Below are 26876 nucleotides of genomic sequence, written 5' to 3' on the forward strand. Positions count from 1 at the left end.
AGTGCTTTTTCTTCCCGAGCCACATTTCTTTAATTCATTCTTGTCTTCCCCAAGCGTTTTTCCAGGAAAAAAACCTGACATTTATAAAAGCTGGATTTAGGGAAGGCTTTAGAAATCTGTGATTATAGTGAACAGTCAATTGCGGAAAATTTTAAATTGGCCCCTTGATATAAATTTTGAATAAAACTTTGGCCTTGATATGAAATCTAGACTGGTGATCTTCAAGTTTTCCACTGCTTTGAATGGTTGTTGCATGCAAGGAAAGCAATGCCTTTACTATTTCGAAGTGTTTTCATATAAATATGTGGAGATAAATAGCGTAATCTTTACATTAGATTTTGGCTGATCTAAGCTGTGTATTTGTGAAATGGTGTCAATATGGGTTTCATTCCTAAGATATCTTCTCCCCCGCGCCCACGCCCTGGCCCCAATACTGTGTAATTGGGCAGTCGCAAATTATTTGACAGTAGTTGTTCCAAGGGTTAGAGCACTGGAGTAGGAAGGCCAAGGTTCAAATCCACCCCCACCCTTCAGCCAGGTAGATCAATCGGTGACCTTCGGCCACTCCCGTACCTCATAGGGTTATTGTGAGGATAAAATGATAGGGGAGAACCACCCATGCCAGCCTGAGTTCAAGAGTCAGGATATAAATGAAATAAATAATGAGGCCAGCCATGTATTGCATTGCTATCGCACTTCCCCTCTTTTTGTGTACAAATTTTAACTTTATTTTTTATTTATGCTGACAAACATTGTGAATAACATGAAAACAATGTCAACTAACATTCACAGGGCGACCCGTGCCCAGTGAGCGAGAAAACAAATCGAAGGAGGGGGCTAGCGGATGAGCGCCGTCGTCCTGGGCTCTGTCAGGACGGCACCGGCGCCAGGGCCGGGTCAGTGCTGGGCGCAGGCCCCGCCTCATCATCCCGACTCTCCTTGCGCCCCCGCCCCGCCCCGCCCTCCGCTGGCAGGCCCAGGCCCCGCTCGCTTCGCCCTCCGTCGTCTTCTGTGTGTCGGCTCTGAGGCTTGGCTGGCCTTGATGGGGAAGAAGTCGCGGGCGGCGCCGGTGGGTCGGCGGCCTATCCTGCAGCTCTCACCGCCGGGGCCTCGCGGGGGCCGGGAAGAAGCGGTGCCGGGCGACGGGGACTCGGCGTCGGAAGCGGGTGAGGGTGCGGGCAGGCCGCGAGGCCTAGGGCTGGGTCGGGGCTGCGCGTTTGTAGTGAACCCCTTCGCCTCTCCCGCGCAAGTAGAGAGTGACGCTCTCGGCGGCCTTCCCACCAACCCACCCCCGTCCAGGAATTTCGGGACGGGAAGGCTGTTTCTGGGGCTGTTACGGGGGCCGAGTACTGTGCAGGGGTGTGTCCGGCCTTCTTCCTCCATTCCACGCACCAATGTATCCTCTCCATACGATGACAACTTATTCGTTGCTATTTTATGAGGTGTTCCTGGTAGCCGCTTTTACCTTATCTCGTTCATCCTCCCGACTTATTCGGTGAGGTGGGTCATTACTATCCCCACTTTGCAGGTGGGAAACTTCAGGCTGGGAAATCATAACTTGTTCCGAGCCTTCCAGTGAGCCTGTCGGGTTTCGAACTGAAGCCCAGTACGTTGCATCCCTTCTGCCCATCTTGTCTCTCGTTCTTGGTTATGCGTCTCCAGGCTCAGTCCTATGCGTGTTTAGGCATAGGATTCTGCAGCTGTAGAAATGCGTTCTACAGCTCGCAGCATGCCCCGGTTAGGATTGCGCCCTAAGTTATTGTACTCTTTTAATCTAATCACTGAAGACTGGGTTATATGTTTTTAAAAAGCCCCGGGAGTAAACCTAGTTGAAAACAGTGGGACTTTTTGAGTAAATCCACACAGGAGTGTGCTGTGGATCTCTCTTATTATGCATGGCCCCTTCACTCTCCAGTGTGATTACTCTTATCCTGTGCATGGTATAGACAAGAATATGTGCATAATAGGCTCCCCCCCCCCCACTTTTCATTTAGGCTGTTTTTATGGGATTGGCCCACCGAACAGGAGGGCGAAGTACAGTTTCTTAGTTCAGGATCTTTCTATAACATTCAGGCTACTTAGCCTTTGGGTTGCAAACAGTGGATGGGGGTAGGAGCATGGGTAGATGTTGGCATATGGAGGATGTTCCTCCAGGGTACTCTAGTCTACAGCAATCTTGGTATCAGCACAGTGTTGTTCAAATAACGACTGCATGCTTCCCTTATTCATGGGAATAAGAGTGTCCTCAGTCTTATCTATTTATTTACTTATTTATATCTGCCTTGTTCCCTGATGTTTGTAAGTTTGGCTTTTGTTTTATCTATTAACTTTATTTCATACCCTGCACTTTTGGTCCTGAAGGGCTCCAGAGACAACAAAAAATAAGACAATGTACAACACTAAAATCACATAAAAACCATCAACAGATGAATAAAAACAGTACAGTACAGCTTCCAAAAGCGTTCTTAAAGAGCCAGGTTTTCAGGTTGTCAAAAGACAAGCAATGACTGGCCTTCTCAAGGAGGGAATTTGATAGATGTGGTGCTGCAACTGAAAAGACCCCACATCATTTTGCTATTGCATTTTCTGTAGCAGAGCCTAGCCCATATCTGGTGCTGAACATAACCTATCTCAGTTTATGCAGAGGGAAGGGAGGGGAGAACAACCTGGCTACTCTTCCTAGTATTCTAGCTTTGGGGGGGAATGGGGGGACACAATGAATGCTTCAGCACTGACTTTGCATTATGAGGGAATGTGTACATCAGCAAATCAAGTAAATATTACTGAATTAGTGGGGCAACACAACAAGTTGTGCTAGCCATACTGTTCTGAAAGTTTAAAAAATAGAACCAGAGGAATAAGTTTGCACTATGGTAGTAAATTTGAGGTTGCATACAGCCATTAAAGACACTGGATTGGATCCAGAGTTGTCTCTCTCAGTTCACAGAGGGAACTGGTATCCTGTGGAGGCTCCCTGGTGCAGGAAGTGGATGGGGTGGCAATTTTCACCTATTTCTCCTTCCCCCAGCAGCTCCAGTACTTCCTCCCACATTTTTCTGGAGGGTCCCCCAACCCTCTGGAGCAGCTTTTCAAGGGCTGCAGGGGCAAGAAGGAATCAGTGAAAGTCGCCCTGCTCCTTTTCTTCAGTGCCAGTGGAACTCCACTGAGTGCAGCTCTGGATCTAATCTGCTAATTATATTCACTTAAAAGTATAGTTATGAAATGTGTGTCTTTAGTTGCTATCAGTATTACAGGCATTAACCAGGAGATGTCTGTAACACCCATGCAACTGCATTATACATAGCACTCAAAATTGAAATGTGGGGTGGGCTCTCCCACACTGGAGGCCTTCAAGACGAGGCTGGACAGCCATTTGTCAGGGATGCTCTGACTTGGATTCCTGCCTTGAGCAGGGGGTTGGACTCGATGGCCTTGTAGGCCCCTTCCAACCCTACTATTCTATGATTCTATGATGTTCTACCTGGGGCAAGAATTCTGTTTTCCAAGCAACAAAATATTGTGGTACAAGTACTGTGAAAATGAGGGAAGGTGTCTGAATCCCATGCAGTAAATGAATAGTAACTGCTCATGTTTTGCACTGTAAACAGATCTTCTGGAAGGTTCCTTAGAAATTATCAGAATAGGGTAAGATGCTTCCACTAAAAGTAATGTGGTGTGGGTTCTAAATGAGATAAAATGAGGACGGTAGAGTTCGTTTTGCTATTCAAAACCTGATTTAGGGTGCAACCCTATGGCTGCTAGACAGCGTCTAGACATAGAATTTTTCATTTTCTGGGAACCAAGCTCAGCCAGCGATCCGAGGTTGGTTCCCAGAAACCCAACTTCCCTCCCCCGCCGCCTCGTAGACAGTGTGAATCATAGAATAGAATAGTAGGGTTGGAAGGGGCCTACAAGGCCATCGAGTCCAACCCCCTGCTCAATGCAGGAATCCAAGTCAGAGCATCCCTGACAAATGGCTGTCCAGCCTCGTCTTAAAGGCCTCCAGTGTGGGAGAGCCCACCACCTCCCCAGGTAATTGGTTCCATTGCCGTATTGCTCTGACACTCAGGAAGTTTTTCCTGATGTTCAGCCGGAATCTGGCTTCCTGTAACTTGAGCCCATTATTCCGTGTCCTGCACTCTGGGATGATCAAGAAGAGATCCTGGCCTTCTTCTCTGTGACAACCTTTCAAGTACTTGAAGAGTGCTATCATATCTCCCCTCAGTCTTCTCTTCTCAAGGCTAAACATGCCCAGTTCTTTCAGTCTCTCTTCATAGGGCTTTGTTTCCAGTCCCCTGATCATCTTTGTTGCCCTCCTTTGAACCCTCTCCAGCTTGTCTGCATCCTTCTTAAAGTGTGGTGCCCAGAACTGGACACAGTACTCCAGATGAGGCCTAACCAGTGCTGAGTAGAGGGGAACTAGTACTTCCCGGGATTTGGAAGCGATGCTTCTATTAATGCAGCCCAAAATAGCATTTGCCTTTTTTGCAGCCACATCACATTGTTGGCTCATATTCAGCTTGTGATCGACGACAATTCCAAGATCCTTCTCGCTCGTAGTGTGGTTGAGCCACGTATCCCCCATCTTGTAACTGTGCATTTGGTTTCTTTTTCCTAGGTGCAGAACTTGGCATTTGTCCCTATTAAATGCCATTCTGTTGTTTTCTGCCCAGCACTCCAGTCTATCCAGATCACTTTGAATTTTGTTTCTGTCTTCCAAAGTATTAGCTATCCCTCCCAATTTTGTGTCATCTGCAAATTTGATCAGCATTCCCTGCACCTCCTCCTCCAAGTCATTAATAAAAATGTTGAAGAGCACTGGGCCCAGGACTGAGCCCTGCGGTACCCCGCTCGTTACCTCTCCCCAGCTTGAGAAGGTCCCATTGATAAGCACTCTTTGAGTCCGATTCTGTAGCCAACTGTGGATCCACATGATCGTTGTTTCATCTAGCCCACTTCGAGCAAGTTTGCTCATCAGGATATCATGGGGCACTTTGTCGAAAGCTTTGCTGAAGTCGAGGTATATGATGTCTACAGCATTCCCACGGTCTACAAGGGAGGTGACTTGATCAAAAAATGAGATCAGATTTGTCTGGCAGGACTTGTTTTTGACAAATCCATGTTGGCTTCGAGTAATCACGGCATTGTTGTCAAGGTGCTTCCAGATGGATTGCTTTATGATCTGCTCCAGAATTTTCCCAGGGATTGATGTCAGACTGACTGGTCTGTAGTTCCCAGGTTCCTCCTTTTTACCCTTTTTGAAGATAGGGACAACGTTAGCCCTCCTCCAGTCATCTGGCACTTCCCCGGTCCTCCATGATTTCTCAAAGAGAATAGACAGCGGTTCTGAGAGTTCTTCTGCCAGTTCCTTTATTACTCTAGGATGCAGTTCATCTGGCCCTGGAGATTTGAACTCATTCAAAGTAATGAGGTGTTCCTTGACCATATGCCTGTCGATCTCAAGCTGCAATCCTGCCCCTTCAGCCTGTACTTCGCCTTTGCCAGGGGGGTCATAGACCCTCTTTTGGGAGAAGACTGAGCCAAAGTAGGAATTGAGCACCTCTGCCTTTTCTTTGTCATCTGTTATCATTTTGCCATCCTTATTTAATAGCTGAACAACCATTTCTTTCCTCTGCCTTTTACTATGCACGTAGCTGAAGAAAGCCTTTTTGTTGTTTTTAGCATCCCTCGCTAACCTCACCTCGTTCTCCGCTTTAGCCTTCCTGACGCCATCCCTGCAATTCTGTGCTACCTGCCTGTACTCTTCCTTTGTTACTTGGCCTTCTTTCCACTTCTTATATGTGTCCTTTTTTGTTTTCAGGTCATCCCTAAGCTTTTTGTGAAGCCACATTGGCTTCTTCTGTTGTCTTCCACCTTTTCTTCTTGTTGGAATTGTTTGTGATTGTGCCTTGAGAATTTCCTTTTTTAAAAGTTCCCACCCATCTTGGACTCCTTTTCTCGCTAGCATTGTTTGCCATGGGACCTTACTGATCATTGTTCTGAGTTTATTAAAATCAGCTTTCCTAAAATCCAGGGTACGCGTTTGAGTACACTCGGCTTTTGCTTCCCTTAGAACCAAGAACTCAAGTACAACATGGTCGCTTTCCCCCAGAGTTCCTGTAACTGCTACTTTATCCACTAAGTCATCTCTGTTGGTTAGGATCAAGTCAAGGATAGCCGATCCTCTAGTTCCTTCCTCTACTTTCTGTAGTGGGTTCACCCCTGGCTCCGCACTCCTAAGAGCAGTGTGGAATGGCTGAAAAGGGGGCGTTCCTGGGGGCAGGGCTGGGAGGAGACCGCAGAAGCGCCGGTAAGACGCTTCCTATGCTCCATTCAGCCTCCCCCCCCCCCCCGCTCCGAGGTGCCCCGGTTAGGCAGCTGAAGTCGGCCATCTAGCCACAAATGCAGGGCGGCTGGAGCACGGAGAAGATCCCCTCCATGCTTTGCCCACCCCACACTGGATAGTTGGCCACCTCCGAGTTCGGAAGCAGCTGCCTATCCCCATAGGATTGTGCCCTTAAAATAACAAATTAGTGTAGGACATGTGCCCTAAATGCAGTGTTTCCATGGACTGTATATCATTCCATTGTATCTTAGGTATTTGCTCTTTTATCCTTCAGCATGCTAGTTGAATACGTATAATACCTAAATTACGCAGTCTTACTGTTTTTGAAATACTTGTTCTTTTTGCTTTTGTTATGGTAGGAAATTTGTTTCTACAAATAATTGCTGATATCTAACTGTAATGCTATTATTTTAATGCAATTTGTTGTTACGTGATGCTGCCATGGGACTTAATTTTTATATGCTATTGTTAATCTTGGCTGTTCTAAATTTTGCAATCTTGTATTTCGCATCTGATGTTTTATTAATTGTATACTTTTAGCTGCCCTGGGTTATGTTGATTTTTAAAAAAATACAAGCGGAGACCCACAATAACTAGAATAGGAAGCTTTATTCAGCTTAATTGACAAATTGCTGAATTAAAGCTTCCAAGTTGATGAATTGGTGTGGGAGAACTTTAATTGTGGAGCTAGAAGTTAAGAGCAGGGTTCTTTTTTTGACACTGTTTTGATTCAGTAATGTTTTACAGGAAATAAAAATACAATATTAAAAACTGTAGTTTACTGTAAGTTCTCACAGCTTTCAATATCTTGTTGATAATGATAATTTGCACCGGGTGGGTGGAGCAGAAGAAGGAAGTAGACTTTCCTGTGCTCTTGAATCTATTTGGTCATTTGCTTGGTGGATACTTTTGCTCTTTAACTTCAACTTTTCTCATGTGACCTAGATCATACACACAAGGATGTTCTTAACATTACTGTTACTTTTCCATATAGCCTTATATAAGGCTTTTCCCCAGAATGTGCATTTTATAAAAGAGTCTATCTTGATATTTTAACAGAAGCTACACAAAACAATGCTACTTCCCATTTGTTCTTCTGATACAAGTAAGCAGTAAAAAAAAGTCACAAAACAAACGTATCTAGTTGTTTCTTGTGCACAGAGAGCACCACTAAAACATCCAGCTCCTTTACTGTTCTCCCAACATCCCTGAATTAAAGCATTCATGTTCTCATTTTATTAGCTCTCGTAGGATTGAGTAAGCCTTGTGGTATCCCTATGAAGTGTTTCTTCTTTACATTTTATTTTTCCCCCAGATGAATTTGAAGTGACTGAAGAAGCTCCAAGGATAGCCCCAAACCCACCCCAGGCTAATATGCCTATTGGGCCTGTAGCTGTCAAACCAACAGGTACCACCTTGCCAAATTTCCCTTTATAATACTACCCTAACCTGCAGTGACAAAGGTCAAGTTATCAGCATACTGTGGATGTTAAAAGAAGCCATCTTAACAACAGTGTGAAAGCAAAAAAACCCCTTTTTTGTGTGAAATTGATATTTTAAGTGTTATTTATTAACAGATGTTTTGTCTTGTGTTTTACCTTAGAAACATTAGGAATGTTTTTACTGTAGCTTTATGGAGGATTTTGTACAAAGCTGGATGGGTTCAGGGTTTCATAGCTTAATAAAGCAGGTTGTTAAATATTAAGAATAACTAGGCTTTGAAATCAAGAAAAATCACCGCAGTCTTTAATATGAAAAAATTCTCAGTCTCTTTGTTTGACTAAACATATCATCTTCAGGACTACATGCCTGCCACCTACTTCTCCAGATGTTTCTATACAAACTGTTCCTTTAAAATCAGGGTAATGAGCTATGCATTCTTAGTGTAAAAAAGTTAGAAGCAACTTCCCAGTGTTTCTTTCATACATTAATAATAAAGAAAAAATATCAGCACTATCTCTGTAGAGAGCAGAATGATTTGGAATCCAGCGCAAAGTGTGCTGAAGGCACTGCAATGAGTTAGAGTTTATGTCAGCAACCTTAATACCAGAGCCTCCAAAATGTGCATTTTACAATAGCCCAATGACAGCACAAACACTTGTTTAGCTTTGTTTTTCACTCTTTTGGTATTAAGACAAGCACAGTAAAGCTGTAATCTCAAGTACATCTCTACAAATTGCATTCTTATATTTGGTCCTTTTATCTCTGCTATTGGACTGACATATAATTGAGTTTCTTCGTCTTTATGAGTGACAGAATGGGAGATGATAGTGCCCTTTAGACTAGATTTGTGCTGAAGGAGTGCAAGGTGTTTTCAGACTGCAAATATGTAGAAAAGCTTCTATTTCCCTGTTAAAAGCCATGGAATCTCTTTGAGGCATTTCTTGTGCACTATTGTAAATGCAAGTGAGTAATATGTGTTGCGATGTCTGGCATGGTATAAGAGTTTTTTAGATGCTGGTAAAGATATTCCAACAACTGAACACTCGGTCTCAGTAATTATAACACATTGCTGCTATGGATTGCCACATATGGCCATGTTGGCTTTTGTTCTAGGTGGCTTATGCTTGCTTGGTGCTTATGCAGACAGCGATGAAGAAGACAGTGAGATGTCTGAGAAACCAGAACAGTCTGCAGATGCAAATGGCAATAATTCAACAGACATCGACAGTACCCTGGCCAACTTCCTAGCGGTTAGTAGAAATTCTGTTTTGGTTCATTAATTGATCATGTTTTCTGAGCTGGAATATAACATACAGAAAATTCACGCTAATACGTAACAGGATTCAAGGCAAACAGGAAATGAGTAAAATGTTGTGCTGATGGACAGGTGTTTTGAAAGAGTCAGTCAGATTAGAGGCTGACAATTTCTCTCTCTCTGTTCCAAATAATTAAATGCTCCTCATTATTTGTGTCAAATAATATTCTATCTTATTTCTATTTTTAAAGGAAATAGATGCAATTACAGCTCCTTCCCAGCCTGCTGAGGCCACTGTTCCTACCACTGTTCCACCTCCAACTCCTCCACGCCCAGAGCCTAAGGAGGCTGCCACCAATCAGGTTTTGCCAACTGCAAATGGGACAGACCAGGTGGCTGAGTGGCAGTATGACACTCAGTGCTCGCTGGCAGGAGGTGAGCTTATACTAATTTGTGTTACTACATGCTGGTTTATTCAGATACATACTGGTGGCATAGTAAGGGTAGTTAGTCTATTAATTCCCATGTCTTTTCTATTTAACTGGATACAGTATGATTTGTAATGTGAAGATGAAAACTGAAAGCATTACTGGCTGAAATGCAGCTGGTGAATGTTGGGCTGGGTAAGAATTTGAGAGTGATAGGAAAGAATGCCATCACAGCCTTTATCTATCCCTAGTGGTACATAGAGAAAGGCGAGGATACTCAGTAATATAGTTTGTATTTATTTGTTGGCAAATGTGGAAGGGGGGCTTGCCAGCTGAAGTCTTGTTTCTTTCCTGCAGTGGGAGTGGAGATGGGAGACTGGCAGGAAGTTTGGGATGAAAACACAGGCTGCTATTATTACTGGAACATTCAGACTAATGAGGTTACTTGGGAACTACCCCAGTATCTTGCAACACAAGTTCAGGGTCTCCAACATTATCAGCACAGGTAAAAATGACACTGAATTGGAAAGTAAATTCATGTTCCTTGAAGCTTCCCTTACTAAATCTGCTGTTTTATTAGTTCTGTAACAGAGGCCGATGAAAACTACCAGATGGCTGCAGACCTAACCTCACAGGGAAAAGGTGCTGCTGCTGCTCCAAGCAGTGTTGGACGTAGGACAACTCTTGTGAAGCGTGAGCTGAAGAAGGTTAGTATGGGGTTGGCTGGCTTAAAGTGCATATTTCTTTTCTACTCTCTTAATTTCTATAGAAAATGCCTGCTCTTCTCTGTAGGATTTGTTTTGTACTGTATGTGTGCATCTGATTTTTTTTTAAAGATCAAGAACAGCAAGCACTCCAAAGCAGGATCTGCCTTCCAGTGCATCTTAGCAGCATAGATGATATTGGCACAGTTTTAGAACAAAATGGTAGACGGGTCTGTCGTGTTGCATCTGGATAATTCAGAAGAGTCCTCCACAGATATGGGGTGAGGGCGGGATTCCATAGTTCCAGTGGTAGAGTTCATGATTTGCATGTATAAGTTTCTAGGTCCCTGGCATTCCTATTTAAAAGGATCTCAATTAGCAGGGTTATGAAATAAGGCTTTTGTTCTCTGCACAAGTCCTTGACTATATGCCTCTTGCTTTTGAGCCTTTGTTAAATACTGGGCACACATTTCCAAGCTTTGCAGGATAATAACAATCAGAACTAGAAACTTGTATTTCTTCAAATAGAAGTCAACGTTTTCAAGATAACAGCAGTTTCCATGCTTGCTGTGGCAAAAAACAAGGGGAAGCTCCTTTTTGGCACACTGAGATCTCATAGAGCAAGGGCTGGATCTTCTGATAACTGGAATGAGCATTATCCTCCTGATGCGGACCACATACACATACCACTTGTAGGCTTTTGCACCAATTCCCATTGTATGGCATATGTTGTCTTTGTCTGAAATGACTTTACAGTTCATTAGCCTCAAGTGTTCTGGCAATTCTTAGCACTACAGCATGACTTTGAGTGTTCTCTGGGACTTTCTCTAGGAAGCTAACATTTTGGTGCAAAATCTCATTTACTTCACAGGAAGTGAACGAAGGTATCCAGGCTCTTTCAAGCAATGAGGAAGAGAAAAAGGGAGTGGCTGCATCACTGCTGGCTCCACTACTTCCTGAGGTGGTGAAGGAGGAAGAGGAGCGCTGGAGGCGGAAGGTTATCTGTAAGGAGGAGGTGGAACCATTGATGGAAGAAGATGTGGCAGTGGAACAAGCAGCAGCTGTTGTTGATCAGCAGCTAGAAGGCAACCGAGATATTGGGGAAGACCCTTCTCAGGAGGACCTGTGTAGTGTGGTGCAATCAGGGGAGAGTGCAGAGGAGGAAGAGGAGCAAGATACTCTTGAGCTGGAGATGGTATTGGAGAGGAAGAAGGTGGGTTAGTTGCACTGGAGATGTGGGTACTCTTTCCTGATGGGTCTCAGGTGGGATTGTTGTCTAGAGAAGAAGGAAAGGGTGTACTGCAGAGTCTGCAATAGGGGAAGTGCCAGGGTATGTGTGACATGTGCCATCTGTCTTTGACAAGGCAAAGTCCCTTCTGGCACGGATAGTTCCTTTTCTGTTTGGGGCCTAAAGTGATTTAGAGGTATGTTGTATTCAGCTGCTGGGGGAAAGAATTGCTGGCCCTATATTAAGATATGAGACTTGGGAAGTGGAAAACTGTCCAAGAGATTACCTGTAACAAAATGGCATTATATGATTGCTTTCTTGCATGACAACATACACATTGGAACGATACTGCCGTGATTCTGAAGCATTCTATAAGATCTGTCAAAATATGCCCCAAACACATTTTAGCATTATGCATTATCCTCCCACAAGTCCTTTCTGTGTGTAGAATATAGATAGATTACGAGGGGCCCTATAGGCCATCTAATCCAACCCTTGCTCGATGCAAGAAATCCAGAGCATCAACAACAGATGCTTAAAAACCTCTAAAAAAGGAGAGCCCACCACCTCCCTTGGTAATAGTTCCATTGTCAAGCTGCTCTTACAGTCCAGATGTTTCTCTTAATGTTCAGTTGACATCTACCCTCCTGGAATTTTAGTTATGGGAGGGGGTAGCTATGCTGCTGTTTGTCATTCCCTCCCCAGCACCAGATAGTTTTCCTAAAAAGGACAATATTTAAATAATTTCTTGGTGTGGGCTTACAGAACGGCAGAGCATTGGTGGGAGAACAGAGGTAGCATTTTGGTGTGTGTTCGATTTTGGTGAATTCCCCCTCCCCCCACTTTGGTTTTTAAGATGCTGCTAATTCTGTTGTCTTTTCTGCTCAAATATTTCATTGTTTCATTGTGTGGTGTTATGCAGCTGTTTCCTTTTACAGGGTTTTATTTTTGTTATATACCTCCTTTTGGGGCTGAAAGACTGACTTATACATAACTTAAATTAAAACAAACATTTTCTTCTACCACCACCAAACATGCATGCTGACCTGGTTTGCACATCGCACTGCGATTCCTGGGTCGTTTAACAATCACCTTGTTGTTGGGTTAACTCTGGGTTGCTCTGGGTTTGGATGTCATGATAACCCAAGATTGGGGCGTTCCTGGGTTATTGATTGAAAGCAGAAGCAACTAGCATGAGGGAGGGAGCTCACTCACTCCCACTTGGCCACAGCAGTTTCTGGGTATTTATTATTTATTATATTGATATACTGCCCAAGAGCTGAGGCTGTCTGGGTAGTTCACAACAATTAAATAAAATACAACACGACAAAGCATAATGTAAGACTTTAAAACTTTAAAAGCAACATGTAAAACCAGCATAAAGCCCATCAGCAGTTACAACCCAGGGAAAGGCTGGGTAAAAAGGTGCGTTTTTAGAAGTCACTTAAAAGATGCTACAGTTTCTACCTTCCAAACTGCACAGGGGAGGGTTTTCCAGAGGGTGGATGTCACTACAGAGAAGGTCCGCTTTCGGGGTTCTTCATGGCAACATTCCTTTTGTTTTGGAATGACCAGCAAGGCCTCCTCCGATGGTCCCAAGTTATTTAGGGCTTTAAATGATAATAACATAACCTTGTACGTGGCTCGGTAGCTAATAGGCAGTAGGTTAAACAACCCAGGAATTACTGTTACATGCAAACTGGGTCAGTGACTTGATAAATGCTCCACTTCTAAAGTTGTTCATTGAGGGTTATGTAGCCTTGAAAGATTTTTTTTAAACTCTTTCTGCACTACTCTAGACTTCCTGGTCCCTTAAAATCTATCTCATGGGTGCAGAACCTCCAGCCTGTGGGGCCCCCAATCCAGCCTATGCCACCTCTTGGGGATCTTTGGCAGGGTGGAGGCTTACATTCCAAGCCCCACCCCTAGAGGAAACCCGTTGGAGGACATCACTGCTGCCATTTCAGTGTTAGCAGCAGGAATGTTGTGTAATGGGGGTTGGAACTCACCTATGCTCATGGAGGAGCGGACACTCTTCTGTCCTGTGTGGGCAAATCCTGCTGCCTCATCCTAGCTGTTGCTTCCGAGATCAGAGGTGGCCGGGGTTGGAACACTCTCCCTCTTTGTTTGTCTATCTATATATCATATAGATATATATTCTCAGTACTCAATGGAGCACCAGAAAAGAGATGTGTGCATGTGCGTGTGGATTAAAAGCACTTTGGGGCTCAGCTCAGAGTGGTGCAAATGAAACTTTGGTGGCATCAATGCTTAGAGTGCTGGGTGCTGCCATTTTAATTCTCTCGCAATTCCCCCAACATAGTATTGCTATATCAGGTCACTGGGGGAGTTAAAATGCTGGTGCCCAGCACTCCTTCAAGCATTGGGAAACAAAAAAGGGGTGGCATTTGTGGGCTTTGCCAGGGCCCCAGCATTTGCCCAAGCACACCTGATGCTAACATCAGGCCTGAAGTAGCCAAAAGGTTTTGTTTATACGATGTGATGGAAAACTCCCACATTTCTCTGGGATTAGAAGTGAATCATAGTATTTTTCCAGCTGTCATGTATAAGCACAATGTTGGCTCACTTGTTTCCATTGATAGCAGATACATCCTATAAGTGTGTCCTATAAGTGAATACCCATGCACCCCATAGTGATTGGTTGCTTCGAAATGATGCTTGAACTTTAGCGCTTTTATATGAGGCTTACTCTAGTATAGAAAATCAGACCAATAAGCTGAATGAGCTTTTAGGAAGGATATCCTATTTTTACTGCAGTATTCAAGCCTACTGTTCATGACACAATCTGTGCCCAGAGGACCTCTTAATATGGGGAAGGGGGAGAATGGGCATGGATTTCAAAAAAGAGTAGTGGTTATGGGAAGTTGGGCAACAGTGGAACAGCAAGTAAGATAAGACTAGAATGATTGAGGAAGGGCTTTAAAAAGTGAGGGAAGTGGCTTGATTTATAGAGGAAGGCTGCCCTAGGCATTATATTGTATTTTAGCTTTATGTAGATAATATTTTTTTTATTAGGGGGATTAAAAATTTAATAAGAAAATAAATAAAATACAGATTGCCATGGTTGAAGATAGATCATTAGGACTAGGGGGAGAAACATATGAGTTGGTTTCCCTAATACTGAAATAATGTTTTGTTTTATAGGCAGAACTGAGAGCTTTAGAAGAAGGTGATGGGAGCATTTCAGGCTCCAGTCCGCTTTCTGAGGGGAGTCAGTCAGACCTAACACGGCGGTTGCTACCCAAGCAAGGGAAATGGAAGCTCTTTGGAGTTGCTAGCCCAGAATCCAACAGTCGAGGGTCTAGTAAGACGGGGCAAGAGAGTCCTGAACCTGGAGAAACAGGTACGTCACATTATTGTGCTATGGGCTTGTTTCAGTTGTTCAGTCACATCTAGTAGTACTAACGATCGGTCACTTTTCTCAAGCTTCTTACTCTGCAGTCTTAACGCAGTATCTGACAGGGCCTCCTTTTCCACTAAAATATACACACGCACACAATTAAAAAAGTGGGTGCTGTCGTCCCCCAGCTTGGCAAGTTGTCTGTGGCCTGGCTTGCATGTAACTACCCATAGCTTGATCAAGTCTGCATCTTTCTATTGACCTACACCAAGCCATTGTAAAAGAGAAGACATGTTGAGGATTTATTGGAAAATGACACTTATGAACACTTCTTTTCTTGCTTTTGGTTCAGTGGTGAAGGAAGAGCCAGAAGTGGCTGATGAGAACTCTGACAATGAGCCAGACGCAGAGGAATTGCAAGACAAAGTGAAAACACAAGGGACTTTGAAGGTGGAAGATGAGGAGCAGGACTTAAAGGTGTGTGAGCTAAAGTGGGCTTAAGTCTTGACAGCATTACTTGAGATAGACTCGCATGAGCAGGTATATGTGTATCTTCAAACTGGATTGGCGTCCTTCTCCTTGCCACACGGTGTCCTGTCATGTTCTGTATGTTGCGATGCCACTGTGTTATCAAGGTATTCCATAAGACCCAGTTCGCCCGATCATTGCAATGTGTGCCAGCAGCCATTTTGAATATTCATGCCGTGGCAGGCAATCACTGTGGCTTATTGTGTCATCTGAACCTGGCAAGGGTGGGTTATTGGCAAGGTTAACAAACCACGCCAACAGCCCATAAACAGCTCATAGGTTGTGGGTGGTTTGCCAACAACCCAGCCTCACTAGGTTCAGATGACACAATAAGCCATGGTGACCACACACCATGGCTTGAATATTCAAAATGAATATTCAAAACATGCTGCAACCCATGCTGCAACCCACCATGCTGAACCCAACTCAAATAAGCAACAGTGGGCTGCTGTGATTGTGCAAACTGGTGACGCAACTAGTAATTCGCTGTCTAGAATCTAAGCACATAGAGAATGTGTATGCCTAACTGGTTGCCATGTAGTAAGTAGTGTGTAGTCCAGGTTGGTGGGAAAAGGGTCAACTCAGTTCGAAACTCCTCCCCGCCGTTATGGTGTGAACTAGCCTTTAGATCACTATTAGTACTTAACCTTGTCTGGGGCAGTTCAAAGCTTTGTAGCTTATTAAGCAGAGTACCTCTTAAACTCTTTTAGGTTCTGATTAAGTGCTTCTGACATCAGTTCTTACTCATGCTTTAGTGTCTTAGTGTCTGTTTTGATGGGAATTTGGAAAATAAGGCACTGAAACACATTATATTAAGATGTATTAGTAACAAGTAATCAGAAACAGCATGTAGTCATATATATTTGGGTGTTTCCAAATCTGTTATTACTGTACTTAAGTGTTGTTGCTTTTAGAACATGTTAGCATTGGAAAATGGGACAACCTGTTTAATGTGTGAGAATAAATTTAAAATGGCTGCAATGGACATATGGATTATCCATGTGTAACACTCAAGATTATAGTTCAAGAAGACTTTAAATCATTCTGTTGGGTTTTAAGCAGAATGGCTGCTGATACCTGGTGGAACATACTTTATGCATTTGGGTAGAATTGAATTGGTTGCTATTTTCATCAGCCTCAAAATTTTGCAGTTGTAAATTACTGCTCGGGTGACACATCTTGTTGTTAAAACAGATGTTGGCTGTACACTTCAGAGACAATATTGCAGTAGCCTTGTGCATTGTGACTGACAATAAATTCTTGACTTCTTGCTTGCCTTACTTTTGGCAGTTTCAGATTGGAGAGCTGGCCAACATGTTGATAAGCAAGCTGGAGTTCTTGGGCATCAGTAGACAATCCATCTCTAACTTCCACATGCTACTGTTGCAGACTGAGGTAACTAAAGTTTACCTTTTATAGAAAATAAATTACAGAATATAGGGGCCCAGACAACTGGTAGCATTACAGTGGGATAAGAATTAGGAAGTTTAAGTACTGTGGCATGGATAGTAGTCTGTCTTTCTCCCCCCCCCCCCCCCACACACACACCACCTGAATGCTTGAGCCCCAGTATTGCATCTAAGGCCTTCTTGGTCTATATGTAATTTTTCTGATCATGCGGTACTGCTGCCTCCTGGTCTGGGAGCTGCGCAGTTCAATGGGACATGTCACGCATGAGACCAATTGTCTATAGGTTTTTCATTATTTCTGTTGTTTCTTTGCCTGCCTGTCATAGACCCGTATTGCAGACTGGCGGGAAGGAGCTCTCCAAGGAAACTACCTCAAACGCAAATTGCAAGATGCAGCTGAACAGCTAAAACAGTATGAAATAAACGCCGCCCCTAAAGGCTGGTCCTGCCACTGGGACAGGTACGCACTCTTCTCCCCTTTTCACCTTTCACCTTTGACATCTCAGACATGATTTGTGACCATCACCACCTGCCGACGTGCCGTCATCTATCTGGAGACTGAGAGCAGCTGCACTTAGCGGTGCTGAGCGGGCAGAGAGCCTCTGGCACATACAGAGTTTGAGCCAGCCACAAAAATTGGAGAAATATAAAGTCTTTGTTAAGTGTTTTGAAATGGATTTGATTCCGCGATTGGACAGAGCTGGTGTTTACTCTTGAGTGTAAATGCGCTAAGGAGGGCGGGCTTGGGGGGTCGCGCATGCGAGAGCTCTGTGCACATTGCAGGATCTCAGGAACTCCGCTCCCAAGTAACGTCTCTGCCCTTATGGAAAGCTCACTGACTGAGGATCTCAACGAAGAACAAGATAACTATCTCCTGCCAGCAGGTCAGACCAAACTATTTCTTCTTATATTTGGCTTTCTTGATTATTTTTGTTTATTTGAAATCTTTGCTCTTTTGTTTTTCAGCTCCCAGATCCTCTTCCCTCTCAGTAGCAATTCAGTAGCAACTATGTCTGACACCAAGAGTATCATAAATGTGACTGCAGCAGTCCATGGGGGAGCAGCCATCTTTCATAAATTGGGCTGTTTCTCTTTTGCTATTCTGGAAGGAAATGAACCCTGAGACTACCTAAAAAGTCTATTTCCTAATGCGTCCTTGAACATTTAATTGCACACCAGCCACAAGCGAGCTGTTTCGCTTAACCCTCTACTCTTGGAGTGGAGGGTCAGGGCTGTGATCACAGAGCCAGCACCACAAACAGTTTGGAGTAAGCCCATCTTGCAAACCCTTCCTCAAAGCTGTTTGTTGCCTCTGTGAACAGCAGTCCTAGTGTAAGAGGTTCTTCCTGTGAGAGCACTCCGCTGTCGCGGGAGAGGACTACATCATTGTGTCAGTGCAGGGATGAGAGTGTAAAGCCTTGTTTTCTTTCTTGTGATTTAGGGATCATAGGCGCTATTTCTATGTTAACGAGCAATCAGGCGAATCCCAGTGGGAGTTCCCAGATGGGGAGGAGGAAGAGGAGGGGCAAATCCTAGAGAATAAAGCAGAAGCTCTTCCTAAACAAGTGCTGAAGGAGAAAATGGAGTCTGGAGAATCTACTGATAATACTGCAGGTACTGGACCTGGCGGGTTTGCTGAAAAAAAGCTCATTTCATTTGAAATAACATTTTTAGGAAGGTGAAATGCCATAGCAAGGGGGTCAAATGTATTTAATGCAGAAGGGCTGTTGCTCAGAAATACTCCTGTGATTAACTATTCAGCTGTGCAGAGTGGAGTTGAACTGAAATGAGTGTGTTGTTTGCAGAGCGTTAATCTATATCTGGGGTCTTCAACATGGTGCTCATGGACACCTCCCATGGTGCCTGCTAGACCCGCTGCATCTCCTGATTTTTTTTAGATTTTTTTAAAAAATTAACTGGGAAGCTGGCATGCTGCAAAGCAAAATGTCAGTCTCCAGCACCACCTTTATGTCTAAAAATGTCTCTGTGCCCTACGTGGCCCTGAGAGGTATTCTTGGAAAATAAAAATGGCAAGTGGCTGCAGCCTAGTGCTTAGAAGCATGCCCAGCTGCTCAGAATAAACAAAAAGGTAACCTGGGGGTGGAGAACAAAGGGAGATGTGTGTGCGTGTGATGCCTGGTCTTTTGGGGTGGGTGGGCGTTTTGCCTGTGTACACATTTATTTGAGCACCACCAGTTTGCTTTCTGTGAAATTGGTGTTTTGTTTTCCTAGGGGGCAAATATGTGTCATGGCATTTGAAGCTTAGACCCCACCTCTGCTTTGTACTTTTGATTCTTGATCAAAGTATTTGTTTCTGACTCTCATCATTTTGATTCTGTGAAATGAGTATTGAAACAGAAAACTGTGTTCGAGAGAATGATGTTGTGTTTTGTAACTCAGACCCCACCTCTACCTTGTACTTGTTCTTATGCAAGTTACTTCTCTTTTAGCCTCACCAGTTTGCCTTCTGGGAAATGGATGTTTTGTGACTAGCCAAGCCCATTGTAGCATCCATTTTGTGAAGGACCAAGCCCCTCACATAACAGCTATTTTGTGAGAGCGTCCACAACACACTCTCAAAATTCCAAATGTTCCCACCAGCCCAAAACATTTGAGGACCCCTGCTCTATATCCAGTCTAGAGATCTCTGTCCATCATTATGTATGGTTCACACAGCGTATCTGCTGCACCATAGGGCAGTGGGAGGTGTAATTTCTTGTTGTTTGTATTCATTTTCCAGTTTGGTTTTTAGAGTTTGGGGGGATGGTTAATGAGATGATTATTAACAGAAGGGTAGCTTTTCCAAAGAAATGTGTCTCCCTCTGGGAAAAGAAGTACATAAAAGATGAAGAGAAAAAGGTTAGGATGAGTGGGTAACGGAGGTGTTGGGTAATCAAAACTTTACGTGTACCTTTCCTTTAGGTTCTCTTGGTAAAGAGCCTCTTTCTAGTCAAGCTCCAGCTACATCTCTTGTGCCTCTAAGTCCATTTTGGACTATGCTTCAGCCTTCTGTTCCTGTACTCCAACCCCCTTTACCCTTGGAAATGCCGCCGCCGCCGCCACCTCCACCAGAGTCACCACCTCCCCCGCCGCCACCACCACCACCTCCGGGAGAAGATGGGGAAATACAGGAAGTAGAGATGGAGGATGAGGGAGACGAGGAGCCACCAGCACCGGGAACAGAGGAAGATGCTGTTCTGAAACCTCTTCTCCGACCAGTAGTTGCCAACAGTCAAGTGAGTTAGTGCATACAGCACCCACTAGTTTTTTTTATTTTTGGAAAAGTTAGTATCAGATGTGATTTCTGTATGTACATTTGAGTTGCAAACTTCTTGCTACAGCCTCATACTCTACATTGGCCCCATTTGCATGTAATGGTGGTATATCATGGGTTAATTAACCCATGACTAACCCATAATTGCCATGTTGAGTGCCACTGCCATTTTGAATATGCAACCTCCGAATGCAGGTTTTTATGTGACATGCAAACCTGGAAACTATGGGTTAAACAACCCACATTAACCTACCATTCTTAGGTTAACTGTGGGTTGTTTAACCCACAATTAATCCATAGTGTCTGGGTTCTCACATCATGGAATAATGTTTGAATGGAGGTTGCATATTCAAAATGGCGGTAACACACAACCCCATCAAATTGTGGGTTAATTAACCAAAGACTTAAGAACATAGCCATGCTGGATCAGACCAAGGATCCATCTAGTCCAGCACTGTGTTCACACAGTGGCCAACCAGGAAACGACAAGCAGGACACGAGTGCAACAGCACTCTCCTGCCCATATTCCCCAGCAACTGGTGTACATAAGCTTACTGCCTTTGGTACTGGAGGTAGCACATAGCCATCAGGACTAGGATTTGCCGCTGTTATGTGCGAACCAGGTCATTATGAAATTGTCTTGCTCTCTTTGCAGCCTATAGGATAATCTTTCCGCTAGCATCTTTTATAGCAATGAGTAAATAACAATTTATTTCAGCTTCAGTTACTCCAGTTTGTGACAGAGTCACTTATAAAAAGAATAAGGATTGTTGCCTTATTCAAGAGGTTTTGTATCAGAAAATGAATTTGGGTGGCCTGTATACAGCATGGAAATACATGCTGAACATTGTAAAGGGGATGACTTTGCCTTCACAAGAATAAAAATGGCCTCTCCTGTAATCTACAGTGGTTTGAGTTGGTAAAACCTGTGTTTTATTGGCACGAAAACCTCTACTTACCCAAGCAAGGGGCCTACAACTTTAGGCTAGCATTGCTGGCCAAGCCAAAAGGAGTTGTAGTTGTCTGCCTGCCCACCCCCTCCCCCCGAAGCACACCAGTTGGGTGCTACTTCTGGAAGGTGCCTTTCCTTCTCCAGACAAAGGAAGGCTGACCCGATTCAAACATAACATCTCACTATGGGTTAAATAAAATAAATTAAATAACCCATTAAATAGCCCATAGTTGACCATGGCCACACCTGAGCAAGCGAGCAGGTTGCTGCTTTACATCCAACTTTGTAAACAACAACAACCAAGTACAGCCTGGGTTGTAGTCTTGATGTTTGAACCCAGCACTTGGGGTTGTTTAAAATTTTACCCCAGCAATCACCTATGGTTTGCTGTTGGCTTAAAACTCTGGATTGTTTAAACCTAAACAATCCAGAGTGCCAGGTTCACACGTCCTAACAACAACCACAAAGTTCACAAAGCTGGATGTAAAGTGCACAGAAGACAGCTCGCTTGCTCCACTGTATCTGGGCAATTAATGGATTGAACAACCCATGAATTGCTGTTACGTGTGAACCAGATCAGAGTTTTCTTTTTTTGCCAGTTTGGCCCTACTTGTCCAAGACAATCCAGGCATCTTAGCCATGCAGCTACCAAACAGCCTGCAGCCTTCCTCCTAACCTTGGGGCAGGAATTGCCACACAGGTGGTAGGACAATCTCTGCCCACTCCTGCAGCTTCGAAGTGGGAAAGAGGGTTGGCTGCTCGTCACATTTGCCACAGGGCAGCACTGCACTCGCCTGGTGAGCATGGCAAGCAAAAGTGTTGAAGGGAGTTAGGAGATCCGGGTTCTAGTCCCCACTCGGCCATGGAAGTTCACTGGGTGACTGGGCCAGTCACAGACTCTCAGCCCAACCCATCTCACAGTGTTGTTGTTGTGAGGATAAAATGGAGAACTACGTGTTCCTTAAGGAGGAAAAACGGTGGGATATAAATGTAATAAAATAAATAAATAAAATTTAAAAAATAGTTAATCATTAAAAATACCCTTCTGAGGTATTTTTGAGCATGTAGACATATTAATGTCAGTGTGTACACACTGAGGATTTCAGGAATGCTTTGAGGGTTTGTAGACCTCTCCTATATGTGTAGCTTGTCCTGGAGTGGAGCACTCATTTTCCTGTCTACGTATGAAATGGGAATTTGTGGGCGTGGGGTGGGCGTGGGAGAGAGAACAGAACACATTTGCATGTTAAAGGAAGGTTTTATATGCTTGCTTCTTAAGGTTTGCAGGGAGAACCGTTCTGTGTGCAAGGATATGGTCCCGTATTTAGATGTTCTGTCAGTTTAAAGCATTTGTGATAGTGAAACTGAGATGGGGAGACATAGCTGTTGCAGGAGATAGGGAACAGTTGTTAAGGTCGGATCAGATTTTGCAAAGGAACGATTATCATGGCCTGTTAATGGGTTTGTGTGGTATTCTAACAGTTTACATTCACATGAACCAAACTGGCTTTTGTCTGTTTCCAGACGAACTCTGAGACCAGCATATCTGCACCTCTCTCGGCTAAATCTATAAAAAGAAAAGCTTCCGAAATGAGTGCTGGACTGGTGCAACGAGCAGCAACCATTGGAAGCTGTCCAGTGCTTTATGGCCAGTCAGTAATGAGTACAGGTGAGTGTCATAACTCTGATTTTCCTTTGCTTATTGATCTCCATTGCAGAGTTTTGGAAATATTCCCCTTTCCTCCCCCTGTTGTTACAGGCCTTCAGACCCCAGGGGTGAGTTTGCAACAGAGTTACCTTGGAGTAACGCAGCCAGCGCTCATAAGCTATTCAGAGTGTAGTGCCCCTGTTGGACTTTCTGCTAGCACCTCACAACCAGTTCCTTCACAAGGAGCTCCACTTGCCACGAGCACGGCGGAACAGCTGCCACTGCCACCGCCGCCTCCGCCTCCACTGTCGCCACCTCCACATGCTCCTAAAGCACTGCCTCCAGAGAAGTCAAAAAAGCTTAGGAGAGGTGGCAAGGTAAGTACTTAAATTTGAATAATCATTATACAAATTTAAATTTGTAAGTACTTAAATTTGTATAATCTCTCATTGTACCAGAACAGGGCAAGTTGCATATAGGTAGAAATCTGCTTTATTTTCCTGTGCCAGGCTTTAGAACTGCTACACTTCGTGTGATGGTAGATACATGGTGGGTACCCTGGCAGCTTCAGGGCATGGGATTTCAGAAACACATAGGGGATGTACAAGCTCTTTGGGCCTGTGAATCAGCCAACTCCACAGAAGCCTAATCCCAATAACCTCGGAGATACCAACCCTAACCTTTTAATATTCGCATGCCAGTGTGTTGGCTTCTATGCTGGGAAGTGTGCTCTGTTAGCCAGAACACTGTTCAGTTTATAAATTCATGACACTTCCCCTCCCCCCAAGCATAGTTGCTCTGTAGTGCATGAGAGAAGTTGGCTTTACCATTAGTCTCAAATAGCCTAGCTTTCTTCTTTCCTCTAGATCATAACTGGTGCCACTTGAAAGCTATTCTTTGACCATCCTCCATGTAGTTCTTTATTTTCCCTTGGGATGATATAATCCAATGTGAGACTAACCAGAAAGAATCGACAGAATTCTATTTTCCTTCCTGTCTGTGAGAAAAAGGCAGCCTTCTTACCTAAAAGTACATTATCCTAACCAACAGATTTAAACTTTGTTCTCAGGATTGAGAACAAAGAGTTCCATGAAAGCTCATCTCTGATGCTTATGATAGCACGTTAAATATTTTGTTACAGAGAAAAAAAACCAAGACAAAGATGCCATCTCTCGTAAAGAAGTGGCAGAGCATTCAACGGGAACTAGATGAGGAGGAAAACTCCAGCTCTAGTGATGAGGATCGGGAGGTGATGTCACAGAAGCGAATTGAGGAATGGAAGCAACAGCAGTTAATCAGGTATGAGAGAGACTGCAAGGTATGGCCATGTAGGCCTTCCCCTCATCACACCCCCCAAAATAGATTGCTTTCTGGGCAGTGTTGACCATCAGCACATGTGTTCTAATTATTGGCAAACTCAAGTTATGGTTGTGGGTTTCAGTGGCTTCTGTCCCTGAAAGGTGTAGCTCCATCTAATTGTAGCTGCTCCTTTTTGCAAGGCAGACTGAAAAGTCTTATCGTGCCTACTGCCATGGAACTGGGCAAAACATGTACAATATCAAAGTGGATGAGGAGGCATCACTAGGTAAAGGGGCAGTCCTTATTTCCCAACTGTCACAGCACAACCTTAGGAAAATCTTGTGTCGGGGGCAGTGGGAACCTGACTATTTTTATTTTATTTTATACATTTATAGACTTCCCTTCAACATATAATTTCCAAGGCATTTTAAAAGATAAAGCTTATATGTAGTTAAGAAGCATTCCTTGAAAGGTTTATCCAGTTTTCCTCTGTATGAAGTGATTTCACAAATTCCACAAAATTTATTGTACACAGAAGGATTTGCCTCAGTGTAAGATGCCTTTGACAAATCTACATATTATATGCCTTTCAGCAAAAGAGAATGTTGTGCTAGCAGGATGAGGAGTGTGTGTGTATATATGCACTTGGAGGTATTTATCTTTTTGCTTTGGGAACTGGTTAGATTTTACTTGGATAGCAAGAACAAGTCCCAGGCTTGGGCGTGCCCCCTACTTACTGCACATAGAACATAATGTTCAAACTGGGCGCATTTATCTGTACACAGGATCTCCCTGACCTCACATGCAGATTGCCAAATTAAAGGGGGGGGTGGAATTGTGGAGTAAAAGAGATTCTGTGTACAGATAGATGTGGTGTGGCCCAGTTTGTATGTACTGTCTCTGGACAAGTGCCTGTCTAAACCTTTACTTGAGAATTTCCCTTTTTAACATGCTGTATCATTCAAGTTATACTACTACAATAGTGAGTGGGTAAATGTATTGTGCACACGAGACAGGAGGTTCCTTGGGTTGTATCTTTTCACAGATTGACATAGCTCTGGAAAAAAGTTCTAAGATCTTGACCTCTTCAGTTCCCTTTTGGCTGACAAGCTAGCCTAATAGTTTTCCTGTGTATCCTTCCTTTTTATAGCGGTATGGCAGAGAGAAATGCAAATTTTGAGGCACTGCCTGACGACTGGCGAGCTCGACTCAAGAGGCGGAAAGCCACTTCAAGCACATGAGAGCTTTCTTTTCTTTTCTTTTTTTACCCACACATGTACAGTTCAGAACCTTTTACTGTTGGATAAATTGTAACTTCTTGAGGATACATATTTCAGTTGAATGACCTGATGGAGAAATTGCGTGGACTTGAGATTCCTTTTGGAGGTGTATTTGGCAAATAGGCCTGTGAAATAATGACAGTCTTGACCACTCCTCTCTCATGCAGCTCCTAATCCCAGTTCAGACAAAGCTGGAATACCATTCTATCCAGTTCCCTGGTGGAGCTGGTATCAAGAACTGATTGATGCACTTTGTCTGGTTCCATTTAGAACTCCACATTTCCACTCCTCCTTTCTAAGCCCAAAGGTGTTTTTCCATTTATCTCAAAAAATATTTCTACAAGGTGTCCAACTGTAATTGCCATTTGCAACTTTTGCAGGCTTGGTATTGCAGAGGAGGCAAATGAAAGATGCACTTTGTTTTCACATTCATATGCAGCATATGAACCCCTCGTTCCATCTTTATCTTTGCCAGTACTTTGGTTTTCGGCAGCATTGTTCTTCGTTATTACTCGATTGACTCAAAAAATGGACTGTTTCTGTCCTTAAATCTGTATCAGTCCTGATGTTTTTCTTGGGTGTTTTCACTTGTAACATTATTTACAGAATAATCTTGTTACACTTTAGGGGCCAGAACATACCAGTAGTTCCATTGGTGAGGTTGTAGCAAAGTGGGACAGAACACAGTATGCAGCCACCACCACTGAGTACTGACTGAGCAAGATCTCCATGCCATCACTAGTTGGCATAGTAGGGGGAAGTTGGCTCAGCACTGTATCAGCATGAGGCTGCTGACTGTCCAGCACCCTTTTGTCTAAAGTGGATGTTGCTGGCCAGTGAGCAGCTGCACGCCAGCACAATGCTGAATCAGCTGCACTGCAGTGCCCCCTTCCCCTTACTCACTGCTCAGCATTCTACCCCATCTCACTGCTGCTTGATATATGCTAGAGGAGAGGGAAAACGTAAAACATTTTTCAGTTACTCAATTCTGAGCCCCTCTTGTTGAGTTCCAGGAAATGTAGGGTCTTTGTCTACATTTAAAGCCAGGCTGAATATTTATCCAACCTGTGAATGTCTGAGTCTTCTCCCTTGTTTGCGTTTTTAAAACCTGAATCAAGTGGTAATGATTTTCTGTAAACTGAAAGAAAAGGCAGGTTATGGTTGAACGCTGTTTGTATTTCTCCCGTTTCTGGCTTTGTAAATTTGTACATACACATTAATAAATTCCCTTTTTATACTTCGGAACTTTCTTTATTACTCTTTAAATCTATTGTCAGTACTAATGATTCAGTTAAATGGCCAATGGTTGAGAAATATATTTTACACCACAAGGTTTTTTAAAGGTAGCACTCAGTACCAAGTGCAACCTGCTATGGTGTTCAGCAAAACTTACACACACATAAATGTGCATAATTTGGAAATATACAAATTAACTTCTTTCTTGCAGAATTCAGAATATTGTTGGAAATGTGAGTATAAAGTAAAGGAGAGAAGGTGTGGTTTGTGGGGGGGAATGAACAAAAGCTGGGGGGAGGGGCTGGATATGATCAGACACAGAATCTTTTTCCAAGGCTTATGGATCCTAAACAGACTGTGTTCCTCATCACTGGCCGTAGAAAAGGAATTCTGATCTTAAGAGATTCCTTGAAAAGTGAAGACGCCCTGAACTTCTAAATAATAGTAATATTTATATAGAATTTTTGAGTTTTACAAACAGTCCT

At 43.6% G+C, this 26876-nt stretch overlaps 1 protein-coding gene across 2 annotated transcripts; it reads left to right on the top strand.

Moving 5' to 3' along the window:
* Positions 1–926: 926 nt before the first annotated feature.
* Positions 927–26395, top strand: FNBP4 (formin binding protein 4). Of its 2 annotated transcripts, XM_084804450.1 has the most exons (17): positions 929–1166; positions 7662–7754; positions 8903–9039; positions 9296–9479; positions 9830–9977; positions 10053–10179; positions 11048–11389; positions 14570–14768; positions 15118–15242; positions 16584–16688; positions 17029–17162; positions 18144–18316; positions 19625–19938; positions 22453–22597; positions 22688–22953; positions 23718–23875; positions 25026–26395. In XM_084804450.1, exons 1-17 carry the CDS (start codon positions 1043–1045, stop codon positions 25114–25116), a joined length of 2865 nt encoding a protein of 954 aa, XP_084660576.1. In that variant the 5' UTR covers positions 929–1042; the 3' UTR covers positions 25117–26395. The 2 variants fall into 2 exon arrangements, with proteins under 2 accessions (XP_084660567.1, XP_084660576.1); XM_084804441.1 differs by having other exon boundaries at positions 927–1166; positions 22453–22953.
* Positions 26396–26876: the final 481 nt, after the last annotated feature.

Source organism: Heloderma suspectum, chromosome 1, assembly GCF_057233095.1.
Source record: "Heloderma suspectum isolate Gila_16-S chromosome 1, 16-S_ref, whole genome shotgun sequence".
In the NCBI taxonomy this organism is placed as follows: domain Eukaryota; kingdom Metazoa; phylum Chordata; class Lepidosauria; order Squamata; family Helodermatidae; genus Heloderma; species Heloderma suspectum.

Excerpts from the sequence above, each read along its gene's own strand:
- FNBP4 (XM_084804441.1), top strand. The coding sequence starts at position 1,043 with ATGGGGAAGAAGTCGCGGGCGGCGCCGGTGGGTCGGCGGCCTATCCTG. Across the intron at positions 1,167-7,661 it reads GGACTCGGCGTCGGAAGCGG|ATGAATTTGAAGTGACTGAA; the intron begins GTGAGGGTGCGG and ends TTTTTCCCCCAG. Across the intron at positions 23,876-25,025 it reads AAGCAACAGCAGTTAATCAG|CGGTATGGCAGAGAGAAATG; the intron begins GTATGAGAGAGA and ends TCCTTTTTATAG.